General features: G+C 43.9%; 1 protein-coding gene across 1 annotated transcript in view; it reads left to right on the top strand.

Moving 5' to 3' along the window:
- Positions 1-19,109, top strand: part of PLPP3 (phospholipid phosphatase 3) — a gene marked incomplete at its 5' end in the record, with an annotated part of 60,777 nt that overhangs the window by 7,761 nt on the left and 33,907 nt on the right. The window contains one exon of the mRNA XM_005878693.2: positions 15,921-16,078. Within this exon, the coding sequence (XP_005878755.2) occupies positions 15,921-16,078 (158 nt within the window). The remainder of the gene's footprint in view (positions 1-15,920; positions 16,079-19,109) is intronic.

The raw sequence follows: 19,109 nt of genomic DNA, 5'->3' as shown, positions 1-19,109 counted from the left end.
TTGCAGTCAGCCTGGCAAAGATATTGGAAAGGCTAGATTCACAGGCGTCAGAGAGAGGTGGGAGGAGAATTGCAGGTTTGAATTCTTACAGGTTCCCTATGAAGGCAATACAGGTTTTTCAGTTGGGATGTTACTAGCCGGGGAGCTCTTTGAGGGCAGAAACCCTGCCTTACCATCTCAGTGTTTTTTCATCCCTAGCACACAATAGGCTGAGTAAACACTGACCTTCAGTCAATGTTTGGCATTTGGTATATGCATAGATAAATTGCATCTTATGTATATTATACATCAATTTTTTTAAGCCCTGGAAGTAAACAAAGAAATTGTTTTTCCTTTTTGAGCAGTGACTACCAAATCCCCTTGGGACAGAATCATCTCAAAGTCTTGTTAAAAGCGGGAATTCTCAGGCCCTTGCCCCAGAGATTCCGATTGAATACTTGAGTAGGTCTGGGTAGTGCCTAGAATGTGTTTTGTAATAAGCGACCCTGATGATTTTGATGATTGGCCAAAGCTGAGAATCACTGTCCAGATTATTCAGTTGTTCCGATTGGTTCAATCCCCAATTTTGCCCTCAAAGACAGATGTGAAAATAGGCACCAGGCTTCAGGCCTGCAACCGTCAAACAAAGGAACAACAAACAAACCAACGTGTGCATAGGAATACAGACAGGATATATGCGGAACAAGTGGCCAGTGTACCAGTGTCAGGTTGAGAAGGGCGATGGAGAGAAATGATTTGCAAGCTTAATTAGACCTGCTCCTGGTTCTCAAACCTGCAGCTCTAAGCCTTCTGCTAATTGGCAGTCCCTTAATAGATTAGGACTTGGCATCGGGTTTGCATGTTATTACAAACCACACACAGAAAAACCCAGTGGCTGAGGAACTCCTGCCAAACCCAGGCCTGGGTTTTTGTGAGGCTTTTGAAGTGCACTGGTCTTTCAGTATTTTCTATAGTCAGTGTGCTGAAAGGCATCAAACCATTCCTTTGGATGGGATTTGTGAAGGGCGAGTTTGTTGAATAATTAATTCCCCCAAACCCATTCTGTCAGCTTGATGGACATGCGGAGCCCGCACGGCGGTTGTGCTCTCTGCGGTGCTTGGAGCATGATAGGAGAGATTATTTCTCACGATCTTGTCGGATCCTCCGGAATCCAGCCCCCTTCCCTCCGTGCATTTGGTGGGGAGAAAGAAGCATTAGAGCATTAGTGTGATTCTGCTCCGTGCCCGACTGTTTAACACCCCATCTCAGGAAATCCTCCCAGTAGCCCTTCCAGACTACATGACCTGTTTCGCCAATGAGGACTCAGAGGTCCTGAGAACTCACTAATCCAGGGTCATGCTGCCACAACCTGGCAGAGAGAGAGGGTCTCTCCTAGGCCTGCTAATTACAAACTGTCACCACACCAAACCAAACTCGGAAAACCCTTCTTGATTTTTCTGGCTGCTTAGTTGATTCATATGGGCGGTGAAACGCTTTCCTGCAATTTACATGGCACACAGGAATACTGTTTGCATTGTGGGTAATCTAGGTACTGTCAATGCTCCCCTCCCTCCTCAAACTATATAATAGGGTCCCCTATGCTGGGGTGAGACCACCCATTCCAGAGAGCCACCTCGTGCAGAAGCACAGAGGCATGAGGGGCCGGAGATGGTGGCTCTGTGAGGGTGCACAGAGGTCTGTTCCAGGAGGCAGCAGAACTCCTCGGGTTTTTGAGCAATTCCAGGGGCCCCGCTCTCTGCTCTTCCCCACCCAGTTAGGTTCCACTTGGGGATCCTTCCATTTCTATCCAAGTCTATTTCCACAAAGAGAGAACTAGAGGGGAGGCCAAGATTTCCATGAAAACCTTCCATTTTTCAGGCAAACAGACTAGGTAGTTCTCGTGGCAATACCATGGTGAAGGGGAATACTGTTATTTGGCATTTTGCTCTATAAAAAAGTGTATGTGGTAATGGTGGGGGGTAGATGGGTGGGGGACAGGACGGGCAGAGAGGACAGTGGGGGCTTTGTAATCTACTGCAATAGAGAGGTCAGGTGGGCAGGTTGCAGAGGAGGCCTGAACCCCGCTTGGGCTTCCCGACCCTCCTCTCTCTCTCGGCCTGATGCACACATTTGGGGCCTTTGTAAAGGGGTAGTTGGGCAGTTTTTGTACTTTGATTTGGAGGAAGGACACTAGACATTCTGTCCCTCTGCGAGAGGCTGGCTCCTCGCTGCTTTGCAGGGATTAAGGGCCTGGCTTCCAGACCCATTGAAGAAACATCCCAGGAGCTACTCTTTTCTCTCAACAGCTGAAAAATGCATCACAGAGCAGTGGCTTCCTGGAGAGTTTTGGCAAAAGAACTTCCCTCTGGAACAATAGGGTTCCTGTAGCCAACCACCTAGGAGTCTTTACTGCAGCTGGTTCTCCCACGAGGATCTGGATGCCCCCACACTTTGTTGTCCGAATCCTGGTGGGGGAAGGGGCAGGGCTGCCTAAGCAACTGAGGGTGGCCCAAGTCACGGGTTTCTGTCTACAGAGGGCCGGCCAGTTTGAGATGCACCCCTTCTCGGGTCCAATCACAGCACCTAAGCACGGGAAAGAGGATGGCTGCGCAGAGCTGTGGCGAGCCCCCCTGACCCAGCGCCACGCCTGCTGTGCTGCTCTGAGACCCTGTTTCTGATCTTCAGTTCTGGTGTGTCCCAAATCGAGCTGGGACTGCCTACCTGGAAAGGGTTCCTGGGGTCGAATAAATGAGGTCCGGCTGTCAAGCACCAAGAATAGTAGCATCCTGTTTGCAGCTATAGCTAATGCTCATTCCCACCTGCTTCCATCCCACGCCACATTTTTGCTGATACCCACTCCTTTGGCAGAGCCAAGAGCTGCCAGTCATTAATTTCCTTTGTATCTGAAGGTTTGCAGATTGGGGAATGTTTTCGGGAATTGTTCTTTATAAGTGAGCATCTTTGAACTCCGGAGGGCTCTGCTTGGCCAGTCGACCTTTACAAACATAAAATAGCGTGCTCCTCAGTTACCCAGCCAGGATAGTGGGCAAAGTGATGCCCATCTGCTCTGTAGAGATGCTGTGGAAATGAAGCCTTCAGTGTGTTTATAAAATGCCCAGCACTCCTTGGATAAAGGTGAAAACTCCTCAACTTAGAAAGGTCCACAAGACACCTGATAACACCACCTCTTTTGCTTGTACATGAAGACATGGAGCCTCAGAGAGCAGCGGTGTGATTATAGTTAGCAGCAGGATGAGCACTGAGGAATGCAAGTTATCAATCATTGTTGCCTAGTATTTGTTTTTTAAGGTTGCCTTGGCAAAAGAAACTTAACTGATACTCCCAAAGTCACCTGGGCTATCTTATCGATATCAGGCATGTGTTTGCTGAACCAAAAACTGGGGTTGAAATGATTTTCCTTTCCAGGATGCTGGCTGAGCTGACCCAGCTCAGACTGTATGAGACTATCACTCCATAGGTGAAAGGCTGGCTAATTTGCTAGACAGCACACAGAGTAGAATGACCCCAATATCTTCATTTGGCATCAATTTACTTCAATTTATAGTAATCCTAGCAATGATTAAACCAGAAACCTTTTTCCCCAATTAAGAACTGTCTTCTGGATTGAACAACATTTTTAACTACCAGTTTTTCTTTTTCTCATGCTTTCAGCATCTATATGTTGTCAGAATCAGATGGGCTCCTTCAAACTACTTTTATCCTTTGTCCTCAAGGTTAAAAGTTGGGTAAGGGGTCAGCCAGCATGGCTCAGTGGTTGAGCGTCAACTTATGAACCTGGAGGTCAGGGTTTGATTCCCGGTCAGGGCACATGCCTGGGTTGCAGGTTTGATCCCCAGTGTAGGGCTTGCAAGAGGCAGCCAATCAATGATTCTCTCTCATCATTGATATGTCTATCTCTCTCTCCCTCTCCCTTCTTCTCTGAAATCAATAAAAAATAATTTTTTTTTAAAGTTGGGTAGGGGATGAGGGTGGAACACAACAATTTTGTTAACTTGGGGGGGGCGGGGCTTTCCCATTCTGGATTTTTTTTTCTTGTAGTGTAGCCTTAAATGCATTTTTGCCATTCAAAGATAACAAGGAATGTTTGAAATGCATTCACCGGGCTAGTTGATAAACTGGTATTGCATCCCTGCCACCTGCAGGTCATGTGCCGAGCACGTCCTCCCTGAACATCTCAGAAATGCCTCTATGGGAGTTCCTGTCATGTTGCATCATGGGTTGTTGTCGTCGTCCCCCGCCCCCCCTCTTCCCCCCCAGGATGCATTCCTCCAGGGCGGGGACCACGTCTTATTAGTTTCTGTAGCCCATAATTCTCTCAGGGAGGAGTTCCCTCGTTCAAAGCAGCCTTCTTCTCCTTCACTTTCTTGCCACCCAGTGCAATGTGTAAAACTCTGCCGGGCACGGACCGAGCCTCAGATGTCTGGGAAAGAAGTTTGACTTGTACTTTAATCAGGTGTTTTGTAATACCATTCACTCCCTGGATACTTCTAAAGTGAAAATGGAGCCTATGAGGACAGCACAGAGAGAGGAAATAAACGACAAATTAAAAAGTGATTAGTGAGTGTTTAAGCAGAAGGTCAAAGGGATTATTTTGGACTTCAAACTTTTCAGCTTTCAGGGCTTGTATTCAGTTACAAAATTACATCCCTGAATTATTTGTGCAGGTGGCAGCTGTCATAGTTGAAGAAGGTTTCAGTGTTTTACAAAAGGAACATTGATAGGGCTGGGAATGGGGGGCGTGCTCCTGGGGTGAGGGTTGTCTACTTCGCAGCCCACTGGACCAGCTCCAGTCTCCTCCACTTGAGTGACAGTCCTCTGCTCTGAGCTGACACAGCTCTGTCCAGGTTAGTTCAGCCTCTTTCTTAAGGAAACCAGTCAAGCCGGTTGATTGGCATCCTGTAAACAGCTGGGTGGTAGATTTTCTGGATTGGGAGGGCAGAGATGTCACAGCCTTAATGCCTACCACGTGAATGGCTGTTGGCACCCTCTTTACAACTGGGCTTCAGGAAAGCTCAGCAGCCTGCTGAAGATTGCATAGATCACAAGTGGCAAAACTGGTTTTCAAACCCAGCTCTGAGTTTGCTTTGTTGAGATTGGTGCTCTTTGATTTAGCGCTTTCTTCAGGGCAGAGATTCTGTAGAGGATCCCAGCAAATGGCTTAGAGGGTGGGCTGATAAGGATCCCTTCTGGCCCTGGAGCCGCTGGGCAGGGTGGAGTGTGATTGCTGAGTCACTGACCAGTGGCCTCCTCAGCTTACCTGGGGCTGCCCTACCAACTATTGTCTGGTAGTTTCACTCCGTGAAAAAGGCCTAGAAGCTGACAATTAAGATCATCCAACTCAACCACCCATCTGAGACTGAAGCTGATGCAGTTCCCCATAAATTATTCCTTCATGAGAATATGTGGCATTGTGTTGCTTTGGGGGATTGTCTTAAAAAACAGGATTTGAGGTCTGAGAGAGATTAGATAGGGGGGAGTTCAGAATTTAGAAAGGGAAAAAAGAATCCACAGGTCATAGAGTGCATTGGGGTGGAGTCAGATATTCTACATTTTAGTTTGTTTCCTCTACCTTTATTCAAAACACCTTTGCTGAGCTCCCACCAAGTGCCAGGAATTATTCTCTGTGCTGGGGGTACAGACAAATAAAATATATGGACACTTTTCTGAAAAGACTCTCAGCTAGTGAAGGAGATGTACAGGGAGGGAATAATTAGGATGCCAGAGTGTGGTGGGTCTCAGTCTTCCCACCTATTATATGGAGGTAAATGGCATCTAAGATCTCTTGTAGTTCCAAAACTTGATCAGCATATTACTGCCTGCTCCGTTTAGAGTGTAATACCAATAAATATCTGATGGGCTTTAGTCACTTGGCTTTTACTCTTTAGAATTCATGAGCTTCTATCAGAAGGAGGCAGTTTTGTTTTTATTTTAAATAGCTGTTTACTTAAAAGTAGAACTCTGATAACTCCACCCACCGCCAGCCACATGGGGTAAACTTGCTAAGGTATGGGCTTTGTAGTTAAGCTGTGGCTTCTAACCCTCATCCTTTTTACTAACTAAGACCTTTGGCAAGTCACTTCACTTCTGAATTCAGTTTGCCCATATCTAAAATGCAGATATTCTTAACTGCTTTGCAGTGGTGACTTGCCACAGTCCTTGGATTTATAATGGAAAACATAGATGGACTCAGTCTTAGGTTAAGATGAAGACATATACATAATGGGTAGTAGACTTGCCACTTTATAAGTTATATAAATGTCTAATCACTATGTTGTATCCTTAGAACTAATATAATATTGTGTGTCAACTATAATTAAAAAATAAAAAAAAATATTTTTTTAAATTCAAAAAAGAAACACACACACCCCCAAAAAGACATATACATAAACATATGCACATATCTATACACACATGTCCAATGTGGCTATTATGTACCATGGAGAACACAGTTGAATCAATAGTTAGTTATTTCTATTTTTTTTATTTTAAATATATTTTTATTGATTTCAGAGAGGAAGGGAGAGGGAGAGCGGGATAAAAACATCAATGATGAATCATTGATTGGCTGCCTCCTCCATGCCCCCAACTGGGGATTGAGCCCGAAACCCGGGCATGTGCCCTCACCAGTAATCGAACTGTGACCTCCTGGTTCATAGGATGACGCTCAACCACTGAGCCACGCGGGCCGGGTGTTATTTCTATTTTTATGGGTTTATGGAAGGACTTTCATATTTTTTAGAGCAGTGATGGATGGAAAAGCCAAATGTCTACAGGGGCCAGGCAGTTTAACATAAATGATTGGTGTAGACCAGGTACAGGAAAAAAACTCAGTAAGAATGGCAACTGACATGCAGCCTTACTGTCGTGGAGACAGTAGGGAATGTCACCCTGGGGTGGGGAATGCGTGCAGCCAGGATTACCACTGCCTGCATTGCCGCGTGCATGGCATGAAAGCTGGTTGAAGAAGCTGGATGTTATGTGAGACCTCCCGTTATTAAACGTTAACAACTAATTTGAAGAATTTTAAACCCTGGGTGGGCCAATCAGAACATCTCTGCGGGCCAGATTTGGCCATGGGCTGCCAGTTTGTGACCTTTGCTGAAGAACTTGGAGTGGCCCGATGGCCTTGGAGGGCCGACCAGCCCGATGTTCTCACAGCGCCTCCAATAAAGCGTCCACTCTTCATTTTTGGCATTGCATCTGGCTCCAGTTCTGCCTTTGACTATCTCAAACTTTGACCTTCCCCAGTGTCTGATGTCCTGCCAGTCCACATGATGTTTATTTTACCGCCATGTGAACTTGGTGTTTTGTGTACACCTGGGCAGCATGGCTTGGATGGGGGCATGCATACTGACGAACGTATGTTTAACTGTTGGAAAAATAAAAAGAAATGTTTCTTTCCACTCTTAATAGAGCTTTACCTCCCATTCGGCCTCGTGTGATCTTTGAGAATGATGGCAGAGTTCCTGCCATGACATTTCTTCTCCGAGTCAGGTTGCCAGGTCCTGCTAACCACTGTTGAAGCCCCTTCTGTTTATACAATCCCCCCAAGTCCCTGGAATTATAGGATTTTATGAGCATGCTTTTCCCTTGGGATCACATTGCTTTTGGGGAGTGACTAGCAGGCCCGAGCTTTGTAGCTTTGCTAATATCTGCATGGACACAGTTCATGTGTACTTAGCAAAAAGACTAATTGGCCACATCTCTGAGTGAACTTTAGAGTCAGAGTAGCTATTACATATCCTGGTTATGGCCCTTAGCAGAGTGGACATGGAGGCAAATTATAATCTCTCTGACCCCCAGGTTTTGGGCTGTGTGCTAGTTAATTTTGGGGGTTATTTTCAGAGTTAAGCCAGCTGATGTATCCAAAACTCCTGGCACATAATAGGTGCTCAATGAATGTAAATTTGCTCTCATCCTTATTTAAAAGCAGAATCAACAGAGAGGAAGGAAGTCTGGGAGATGACCCAGGTTTACCTGGGGAACAGGAATCACAGTCCTGTTGGCTCTGGGAGCAGTGTATTTGCACTAGAAATAAAATATTCCATTTGGGAAATATGTAATAGCTACAAAAGATGTCTGGATCTGTCTCAGGGAAAGGCATGAGCCATGGCTGTTGATCAATTTGTTTTTAGTTCCTGGTGGATATGGCAGCCCTTTAAAAAAAACATCTAAAAAGGCCAAAACAGCCAGAGCTAGGGATATTAAGGCAACGGATATTAATTATTTTAAGGAATAAAGTGTTTTCACTTTAAGCATTTTCAAATAAGAAAGGCCATCCAAAGTTCTTTCTCATAGTCACGATTAAACTAAAGACAGGTGTCTCTTTGTCATGGAACCTGAAACTTTCCTAAGTTGAGGAACTCAAAAATAGTGCAGAGGGTGATGAAAAAAGAAAGAAAGAGAGAGAGAGAGAGAGAGAGAGAGAGAGAGAGAGAGAGAGAGAGAGAAAGAGAGAAAGAAAGAAAGAAAGAAAGAAAGAAAGAAAGAAAGAAAGAAAGAAAGAAAGAAAGAGGAAGAGACAAAAATAGTGCAGTTATGGCCCCAGCACCTAACACAGTTCCCAGTACTCAGTTTAGTCTAAACACCTTGGATCTGAGGTCAGGAAACCTAGGGACCGGACTAGACCTGCTGTTAGTTTCTTCACATCTACCATGTAGGACAAGCATGTCAAACTCAAAGGCTAACACGGGCCAAATAAACAAGGTTTAAGTTTACGTGGGCCGCAAAAAAAAAGTTTCAATTTTCATAGAAACATAGGTTTATTTCGATAGAGACATGCTGAATACAAAGGGCTGAAATAAATGAGTAATCATTAACATAAAATAATAGAACATTTTAATTTTTTCTTGAACATACCAGATACTGAGTAACTGCACAAATTAATAAGCGTAACGCAAATAAACCTATTTTTCTTGTTCTCCAAAAGTGAAATATTTCCTGTTGCGTACACCAAACAAGTCATTCACTGCTAGTATTACTGGAGAGAAATGGTGTGCCTGCGTGTAAGGTGTGTAAGGGAAGTGAATGCAACACAATTATAGTAATCAGTCATTAGCAAACGTTGTAGTTTGTTATTAATAATTATGTATGACGGGATATTGTAAAAATTAAGTTACAAAATTTTTATTAAAACGTTTCTTACAACTGTTATATTGGCTGGGCCGCAAAAATATTTGTTGTGGGCCGTATGTGGCCTATGGGCTGTGAGTTTGACATGCTTGATGTAGGTACTTTCGGTTCTGCCAATCTTTTTGTGAAGAAAGGCCCTGAACTTTCCAGTGCTGAAGAACTGAGCATGTATCAAAGAGAACCTCTAGACCCAGAGGATTGCATGCTCACCCCAGCCAACAGCAAGTGTTTTTCATGGCAGCTCCTTTCAAAGGTGGGAAACACCTTCATAGTACATTAATTTTGTCTCATCTGGATTGTATCCAGTCTGAAAATCTGGACAAATATTGTAAACCAGAGAAAGTTTGCACACTTCTAAGACAAGTAGCAATTAATTACTTTAAATAGAAACCCTGTCACTTACAAGCAACATAAATATTTGTATTTTGAACCTCTAAGTAGTAGTTGGGTTGACCATTCTGGCCTTAAGTGATTGAAAAAGAAAATCAGTTGGTCATATTTTTACAGGGAATACATTTATAAAGAAGGGGAGGGGAGGGTCATGGAGTAAGAAAACATGACCCAAAAGAAAGAAGGACCTGGGTTCAAATCCCATGACCAATGACTTCCTTGGCACGCTTGGACAAGTTATAAAACTTCTGGCCTTAGTTTTCTGTTGGGTACAAATGAAAATAATGACCTATAACTTTTCAGCGATAGTGGAGATTAGAATACAAACATTAATTCTTAATTAGGGTCTAAACTTCTTAAAATCAGAAGCCCAGCATCTTCCTTCTATATTTCTAACATCTGGTCCAAATTGATACCATTTGCTAGCTTTGCGCTTCAGATGAGCTATTTAACTTTCTAAACCTCAATTTTTTATTTGTAAAATGAGCAGAACTCTATAGTGTAGGTAAGATGGGTAAATTCCTGTCAGAGTCCTACTAGCTGCCTGATTAGAGCAACTTAACTCTGTTTGATACTTATGCACATATTCTGCATTTGGTATTATTTTATGGGTAGGTGTGTGGGCTTTCTGCAGATGTGAGTTTAATTATTACTCTCACAGACCCTGGACTTTGCTTATTTTAAGGTAAATACAGATCGGGAGAAGTGGAAAGTTGGACAACTCTGGAAAAGGCACTCGAAGGACTGGGGCTATAGGAGACATGGGAAGCCCCTCCCTAATGCTTTGATTTGGGTCATGCAAAAGTGCAAAGATTTCTCATTCCGTCTCCGATCCCCACTCTTTCCCTACCCACACCCAGGGCTTTCTAACAAGCACTGGAAGGAGGCTGTGTTTAATTTTGTGCAAACTCGAAGCTGTGGCTGAGGGGAGCAGGGCTCACGGGCTGGGTCACTTTGGTAACACTTCCCACATGACTTTATCAATGGGTGGGCCACGAAAACTTATCCTCTGTTTTTTTTACACTCCACTCCCAACCACCCAACCTACCCGAGTGTTAGTTTTTCAAAGCCCAAGAAGTTTCAAAGGCCCGAACCCAACACAGGGGCCTTTCTTCATGCTTTGATTTTCTGCCCATTAAGTGTTTGTCAGTGAGTTCGTATTTCGCCTCCTCTGCAGCTTACACATCCCAAGAGGTCCCTGGAGGTATAGGAAGTTAATTGATCCTTGATTAAAAGAAGGAGAAATACTTGAGTCTGGGTCTGGAGTCACCAGATGGTGTGTGTGTGTGTGCGCGTGCGTGCGTGCGTACACAATTTTGGTTCTGCTTTGCAAAAAGCTGGTAATCTACCTTTCATTATAGATAAATCTAAGTTCTGGGATATTGGCTCCAGAGTTTCAATTAAATTAGATCTTGAGCACATGGGGTACATGGTGAATGTTCAGTGGGCAGTATCCAGTGCTGTGGCCTTGACTGTTCCAAACAAACCATTATTTTTCTTCAAAGGTCAGAAGGTTTGCTGAGTTTTATTTAACTTATTAATACTCATAGGTGCTTCCTTCTGTTTTAAGTGACTCACTTGCTTTAGAAAGCACTTAGGAGTCAGATCATTTGAGCCCTGTCCAACCCCACTATGTACTTGCACAGTGGCTGCTAAGTCACTTTAATCCCTTTGAACCTTAAGGTGACTTAACGTGTTAGTTTTTTTTTTCTTTAGAAATATCTTTTTTACTTGAAAGCAAATGTGCATTTATTAAAAACATTTAGAAAATACATCCAACAGGAACAATAAAAAGCAGAAGTATCCGTAATTTACCATTTGGAGATGACTACTAATATATTAGTTTTTTGTTTGTTTGTCTTTTTGTTTTGAGAGAGAGAGGAAGAGATTTGTTGTTCCGCTTATTTATGCATTCATTGGTTGATTCTTGTATCTTCCCTGACCGGGGATCAAACCCACAACCTTGGCCTATCGGGACAGTACTCTATCGAACCAACTGAACTACCCAGCCAGGGCCCTAATGTGTTCGTTTTCATAACTGTTTCTCCCATTAGCTCGTGGTCTACCTGACGGCTGGGATGTAAATTCCTTCATCTCAGCAGCCCCATCAGTACCTAGAACATTATAGGCAGCAAGGTTTGTCAGACTTCAGTGTTTATGTGACGGTCCTCAGCACAGTGAGGGCAGTAATAGTAGTTTATTCACTGTTAGCTATTATTACTGTTCTTCATGCTATTTTTCCCTTTCTTCCTTTCAGTGTTTACTGATGTATCTCTTCCAGCTGTGTAACCAAATTTAAAATTGTATTTTTATGATGGCCATCGGTTTTCTTGATTGCCTTATTGGAATCCCTAAACTACACTGAGTTCTCACGAGTGCACTTAGCCTCTGGACCCCAGAAATCTCTTGCTCATATAAGGTCAACTCAAGCCTCCCGTCAGCCATGGGCCATCTTTAGTATCCGTAGCAGAGTAGTCTTTTGTGTCCTCACTGTAGTCTACATGTCAGTCACACATTAGGAATTTTTTAGTGCACTTGTTTTTGTGTCTTTCTTACAATACCATGAACCTCTTGAGGACAAGTCCTGTGATGTATTCATCTTTAGATTCCTAGTGGCTAGTAATGGGAATTTTCTTGAAATGAAATGATCAGGCACTATAGTGGCTGGTAGAAAAGGTGGTGCCAAGTTGGAAATGGAGACCCTGCTTTGGGGGAAAAAGAACTAGACTTTTCTCTATGTCCTGGAGAGGGAAGGCAGGGTGCTATATCTCTTGAGAACTAGCCGCCCCATTGGGGAAAGTGTTTATGCTTTTCCCATCCACTGAAGAAATCTGAGGGTACTCTCTTCCTGGAACAAAGATTTGACTGGCATCACCCCCCACTCAGACCACAGTTGGTAGGGGAGACAAAAAAAAGCCATTGGGTTTTCTCAATGCTGTTTCAATGCCTTTCAAGAATACAAACAGGACATATTCAGATCCAACTTCTTGTCTGTTTGTGGTCATCCTCTACATAATCAGAACCGGAAACCCTCCCAAGCCTTGAACAAGGGAGGAAGAAAGGGTTTGGATTGCTCCCAGGTTAGGAGGGCAAAGGCACTGACCAGACATTTTCTTTCCTAACCTTCTCTGTGGGACGTTTCCCCTTCTTCCTTTTAACATTTACTGAGGGTCCATAGCATGTGCCAGACTGTGCTCACATTACCAATGCTGTGGCCTGGCGCCTTCCAACTGAAGCAACATCCCATTCTGATTTTAATTGGGCAGATGTGCCTTCCCCTTTTGGATCGTAAGCTCCCTGAGGGCAGGGCTTGTGTCATCTTTGTATTTCTTGTAGTTAGTATACATAGTAAAGACTCAATAAATATTTGTATAAATGAATGAATGAATGACTACATTACCATCATCCCAGCTATCCCAAAGCTAGATTTCATTCTCCCATTGAACAGATGAGCAGGGCTTTTGGAGATGTGAAATAGCTTGTTCAAGTAGAAGGCAGCAGAGTTGAGATCATTAACCCCATTCTGTCTCACTCCACAGCCCTTTTATATGTGTTTTATTGTCCTTAGAAACATATGTTTTACAGGCCTATCATGTGAACGCCATTAAAAATAGAAGTTGGGGGCCTGAGGGGGAAGCACACACTTAGGGAACTCAGGGTCTGTTCCCTACCTGAGTTTATTAGCAACGTTTGGGCTCCCAGGCACCACAGCGGCTGCGGCTGTGCACAGACACCACGCTGGATGATTTTATCACGATGGGTGGGACTTAAAAGTGGACTATTAATATCATACCGCTGGCTTCTCAGCGACTTTTCATAGCCAAGTTGGTCACATTTCAAAATGTTTAGGCAGTGGAATGAAGATGGCTCAAGCCCATGTGATAGCTTTCCCTCCCAGCCCCCCAACCCCAAAAGATCAGCTAATTGCTGTTGCCATTTCTAAGCCAGCATGTTTATCTGCCGCCTCCCTTGCCCCCTTTACTCCTTTGCCCAGACTGAGTTTCAAGGGCTGATGGTTATTGCCTTCAGGGCCCCTCTGTGTTGACTTTGAGAAGGTCAGGCACAATGCTGTGGTGTGTTGCTGTTCTTTCTTTTCAAAGCTCTAGTATGAATTTGATAAAGTAAATTGTTGTTCTAGCAGGAAGCAGTTAGGGGTCACAAAATAAATAGCCGTAGAATTCAAATAAATCCAAAGAATAAAACCAAATAAATCCATGCGTGTATGCACAGTGATACATAAATACACTTTTTAGAAAGTGAGCATTTTTATCGCTGCCGGTCTGGACTGAAGTAATTGAAAAATTGTGGAGTTCATGGTACATTCTTTTTTTTTTGAAGAGATGGTCTAGGCCAGCCGTGGGCAAACTACGGCCCGCGGGCCGGATCCAGCCCGTTTGAAATGAATAAAACTAAAAAAAAAAGAGACCGTACCCTTTTATGTAATGATGTTTACTTTGAATTTATATTAGTTCACACAAACACTCCATCCATGCTTTTGTTCTGGCCCTCCGGTCCAGTTTAAGAACCCATTGTGGCCCTCGAGTCAAAAAGTTTGCCCACCCCTGGTCTAGGCCCTTGAGCAGCATGACATGAATTTTATTCTTTTTGAAAAACATTAAAATGGAATTTTATCTTTTCAACAACAGCTTATCTTGGGATTTTTTTTTTAGCTAATGAAATTCACATTGGGATAAATCCAATTTGCAAAGTAAAATTTTGAATTTAGGCATTTGGGGATGGGCTAAGAGATGCTGAGTGAGCTAAATAGTCTCTCTGAATCTCTTCTTTCCCACTTGAAAATGAGCGATAGTCATGCTTAAATGATGCTTTAAAATGACCTCTCAGGGTTGTTGAAAGATTCGATGCAAAAATGGATGTTAAGTACCTTACACATTGTAGGTGCACATCAGCGGTGTCTGTGGCCATTAACCCGCTGTTTTTTGTGATCTTCCCTAGTCCTGACATTCAGTGACTTACCTTTTACATTGTGGGGTGGCATTGGTGCTTGGTGTTGAACTTGGGTGCTAGGGGAGAAATAGGTCTTTGGGTCTCAGAAAAGAGCCTGCACCAGGATAAGAGTCTCTGAGTATAGTTTCCTTGTAGGATGGGAGTGGGGCTGGAGACCCTGAGTCTGGAGAGGGAGGCTCAGGTCATGGGTAACTGCAGGCCCTGTGCAATGAGGAACTGTGCAATGAGGAAGCTCTGAAGAGGCTTTAGCAAGGCAATGTCATGGTCAGGAAGTAAACTGGTGGCTGTGTGTAAGAGGCAGTGAAGGCCAGGAGACTGATTTAGAGGCAGTTGCTGTGTTGAGGCAAGAAATATTGTGACCTTTCACCCTTTACTTTAGGGCTATTGGGAACTTTTTTCCTGGCAAGTGATGGCATCCATTTGCCATGACCTTTAAGAGAATGGCATCTGAGCTGGCCACTGATTAAACCCGCAGCAGCTGCACTAGCAGCTTGGCGCTCTCAGGTGCCCTTGGGCGCTGCTCCAGGTCCGCAGGCAGTGGGGCCAGCTCAGCTCTGCTCCAGCTTCTCAATGACTCTTTGAAAGAAAAAGACAGAAAATGGTATTCATTGAACAGCTACTGTGTGCCAGGCACTGTGCTAGCAATTCCCTGTGCTTTTCTCTCCCTTAGTCATCACCCCAGGCCTTTGACATATGGGCAAACTGAGGCCCAGGAAGGTAGCGTGAGAACCAGAAGTCCTACTACTGGGAAGTGGTGGATCTGGGATTCAAATTCAAGGTATCTGACCTCAGGCCTTCACTACTCCATGCTCCACAACCTTAGGATGCACTTCTCAAAGGGGAAATGGTTAAGATGAGAGAAGAATGTACTTGAAGGCATAATGACACATCATTAGATGTGGGGCTGTGTTAGTCATTATTACAAATTTGGGGTTAACTGTTAGCAGGATGCTGTAGAGCAGTGGGGACACGCTGCTCTGGCTCTCCCACTGCCTTCCCCTGTGCCCTTAGACACGAGGGGTAAGGAAAGGAGGAGAGGGGATATGTGGCGTGGAAGTTCCAAGGAGTTAATATCACTGTCAGTGTTGTCATTTGGGGTGGTCTTTGATGTAGTCATTCTTTTTTTTTTTTATATTTGTATTGATTTCAAAGAGGAAGAGAGGGAGAGAAAGAGAGAAACATCAATGATGAGAATCATTAATCGGCTGCCTCCTGCACGCCCCCTACTGGGGATTAAGTCTGCAACCCGGCATATAGCCTTGACTGGAATAGAACACGGAACCCTTCATTCTGCAGGGCGATACTCTATCCATTGGGCCAAACCAGCTAGGGCTGCTGTAGTCATTTTTGACCACATTGCACTGATGTTTTCCCCTCGTTTTGTTTTTTTTTTTTTTTTCTGGTATGTGCGATGGTTCCATCCTGACCAGCGGGCCTGCCCTTCCTGATCATTGAGACCAGCACCATCAAGCCTTACCACCGAGGGTTCTACTGCAACGATGACAGCATCAAGTATCCCCTGAAAACTGGTGAGACAATAAACGATGCTGTGCTCTGCGCCGTGGGGATCGTCATCGCCATCCTCGCGGTAAGTGCCCAGAGTGCTGTGCTCACCGTCTTTACTTCCCTGTAGAATATCTGCGTCAGCAGAGACTTGGCAGATCAATCAGAATTTCACTTGATTAACACTGTTTCTTTAATGCAGTTAATACCATTATTAAAGGTATTTTAAAATACTAAATACATACACACATACATATGCAGCAGCTCTTCCAATAACAATTTCATTCAGTGTCTTTTCATTATAGCATTGGTGAGATGCCATAGGAATTAATTCTTATTTACATCAATGAGCCTGTGGTAAAATTTGTTATATGTCATTTTGCTCAAAATCACAGAGCCTATGGTGAGGACTTACTGTATACTAAAAGTATTGTAAAAGTATGCTAAACACCCTGCTAAAATACTTTGCATGCAGCATCCTCACAACAATCCAATGAAGTCTAGATATTGTTCTTATCTTTCTCCTACATATTAAGAAACTGAGGTTCCACAGAGTAAAAGTAATTTGCCCAAGATCACTTGGTTAATAAGTGGTAGGGTTGGCATTTTAACCTAATTGTCCTTTACCCCAGAGTCTGAGCTCTGATTCTCAGAGGAGGGGGAAATGCCTTGTCGGATAACACAGGCATTTTCTGGGTTCCTTCCGTATCATCACAGTGACAATGCCGCTGGCATTCTCTGACATATTGTTCAGTTCTCTCATCCAGTGGCTGTGGTATCAGGGTGAAAATAAGATGAGACTTGGAATCTAGAGACCTCAGTTCTAGACCTGGCCCTCTACCCACGAGCTACACCTTTAAAACCAAGGATGAGCATCTTGCTTCATAGCATAACATGGAGGGGTAAAAGAGACCATGAATATTGAAACACTTTGCAAACTCTTAACTGCTGAGCAGGTTACTCATAGGCAGGTGTAAAGTCCAGACTTACATCTGGATTGTCCCGTGGAGGACAAAGTTCTCATTGAGGATGCAGAGATGTGCCATCAGACTCGAACAAGATTTAACAATTATCTTGAGCAATGGTAGCTTCATGGAATTTGGGGTATGGCCTATTTGGGCTCTACTTGGAAGGTGACCACCGAGTTTTAGATCTCTCCAGTTGGGGCAGGGGAGGGAAAGAGTAATTGATGGTGACCCAGTCTTATAATTTGTGAGTCATACATTTTTCACAGCTGTCCATTCCACATCTCCAGTATTCCTCTAAGTTTGTTCTTTGCTCCTGAACCTTAGCCATGTGGATGAAACCCATAAATAAACATCATGTCCGCCAAGATCATAAATTCTTTCTCACAGATCCTTGAGTCATCTGTGCCTAAGCCATAGCCTGGAAGCTTATCTTTGGCCTGTTTGAGCAAACCAAGAAAAAGGAAGTTAGTATTAAGAATACTCCATGTGGAATAAGTGCTATTATCCCCATTATACAAATGGAAAATCAGAAAGTCTAATGATGAGCTCAAAGTCTACAGCTCATACAAGTTGGGGTTTATACCTATCCCTGGCTTATTTCAAAGCCCTCTTTCCATCTTGCAGACTTGATTTCGGAATGGAGGTTGTCTATTCCAGATGAACTGCTCAAGGGGATAGGCAGTTGGCTAATCTTGCCTACTTTGGATCCAATGTAAGCTGCTGATGGTACATGAACCACATTTCATAAAGTTTTTCTTTTGACTTCCCTACTCTGGGGGTTGGTTGTAAACTTTGAGACCCCTCTTTGTTTTTTAATAACATCGTAAACCAGGCACACAATCAACAGTTTGAAATTGGGGAGGGGGAAGGGAGGCTAGTAGAATTCTTTCCAACCTTTAAAAGAAAAACAGTCCATTTGGCAACTGCAGTAGTTTCTTAAAAGGTGGACTTAAGGATCTTTGTGTTCAGAAAACGAAGAATTTAAAATCTGATTTTACTATTTGTTCATAATTGACTGTGGGGTTGAGTTCTCAAGGAAGAATGGCTTTTCCTGGAAAAGATGTTTGTCACAGGCGGCAAATAATTGTATCAAGGCTTGAACAGGTGTTTTTGACTCTTAGAGGATCAGTTAATTGAATGCTTTTAGGAGGCCGACTGTAACCAGGGAGCGGTTATGATAAGAATAGCGCAGGGTCAGGGCTGTCCTCCGGTGCTCTTGGCTCTCCTTCCATGTGATTATGACGGGGTGGCCTAGTGAGATGCTCCCGGACACAGCACAGTGGAAAGAGATCTTCAGAGGCCCCGGCACCCACTGACTATGTGAATGAGGCGAATCTCTGGTTTCCCTAGCCCCCTTTTTCTTCATCTGTAAAATGAGAGTGGTGTTTGAATTCCCTCGTGGGGATTTCCCTAAGAATCAAATGCTGTCATTCGTGGGCATGCACCTTGTAGCAGCAGGCCAGGTGAACACAGGGAGCTAAAGCAGCTTCTGCAAGATCCATGCTTCCTCCAGCAAATCTCCTGGGCAGCAGCTCTTTCCTGCTGTTTGCCAAGACTGTCCCTTCCACCTTACAGATGCTAGCATTTCCATGAACACTCCGCTTTTAAGAGCTTCATTGTGACTGGCCTGTCTCTTCATGTCATGTCAATGTTTAAATTATAAATGCTCCCTGGCCGCCCTGGTTTCCTTGAAATAGTCATGTGCTGTGGTCTTGGTTGTAGGATAAGCAATATCATTGCCGCCCCATCCCATGCAACATGAGCAACATAGGTTTGGATAGTGCTTTCCTGTGGTTCTGAGAAAGACCAGGCAAGCAAGCAAATACTGCAAAAATGATCTTTCGTCAGGTCCTGCTGTCTGCCATGAAAACCTGTGGCCCATGTTCAAGCATTTCCTCCTCCTCACAGAGTCCCCGAGAGCTAGGTATTCTTATGGTTCTTGGTTTAGGATGTGGTTAAAGGCATAAGCTCTGGTGCACATCTGAGCTCCCCTGCTGTGGAACAGCAGCAAGTTGAGCCTCATTGAGTCTCAGCAGGCTCATCTCTTAAATGGAAATTATACGCCTACTTATTCAGGTTTTCAAAATTAAAGGAGCTAATGTATATAAAGTAATTCAGTGCCCGGCACCTACCATATATTCAATAAAT

Source organism: Myotis brandtii, unplaced genomic scaffold (assembly GCF_000412655.1).
Source record: "Myotis brandtii unplaced genomic scaffold, ASM41265v1 scaffold57, whole genome shotgun sequence".
Classification (NCBI taxonomy): domain Eukaryota; kingdom Metazoa; phylum Chordata; class Mammalia; order Chiroptera; family Vespertilionidae; genus Myotis; species Myotis brandtii.
The sequence above is the reverse complement of the archived record's forward strand: the minus strand, read 5'-3'. Positions and strand labels throughout refer to the sequence as shown.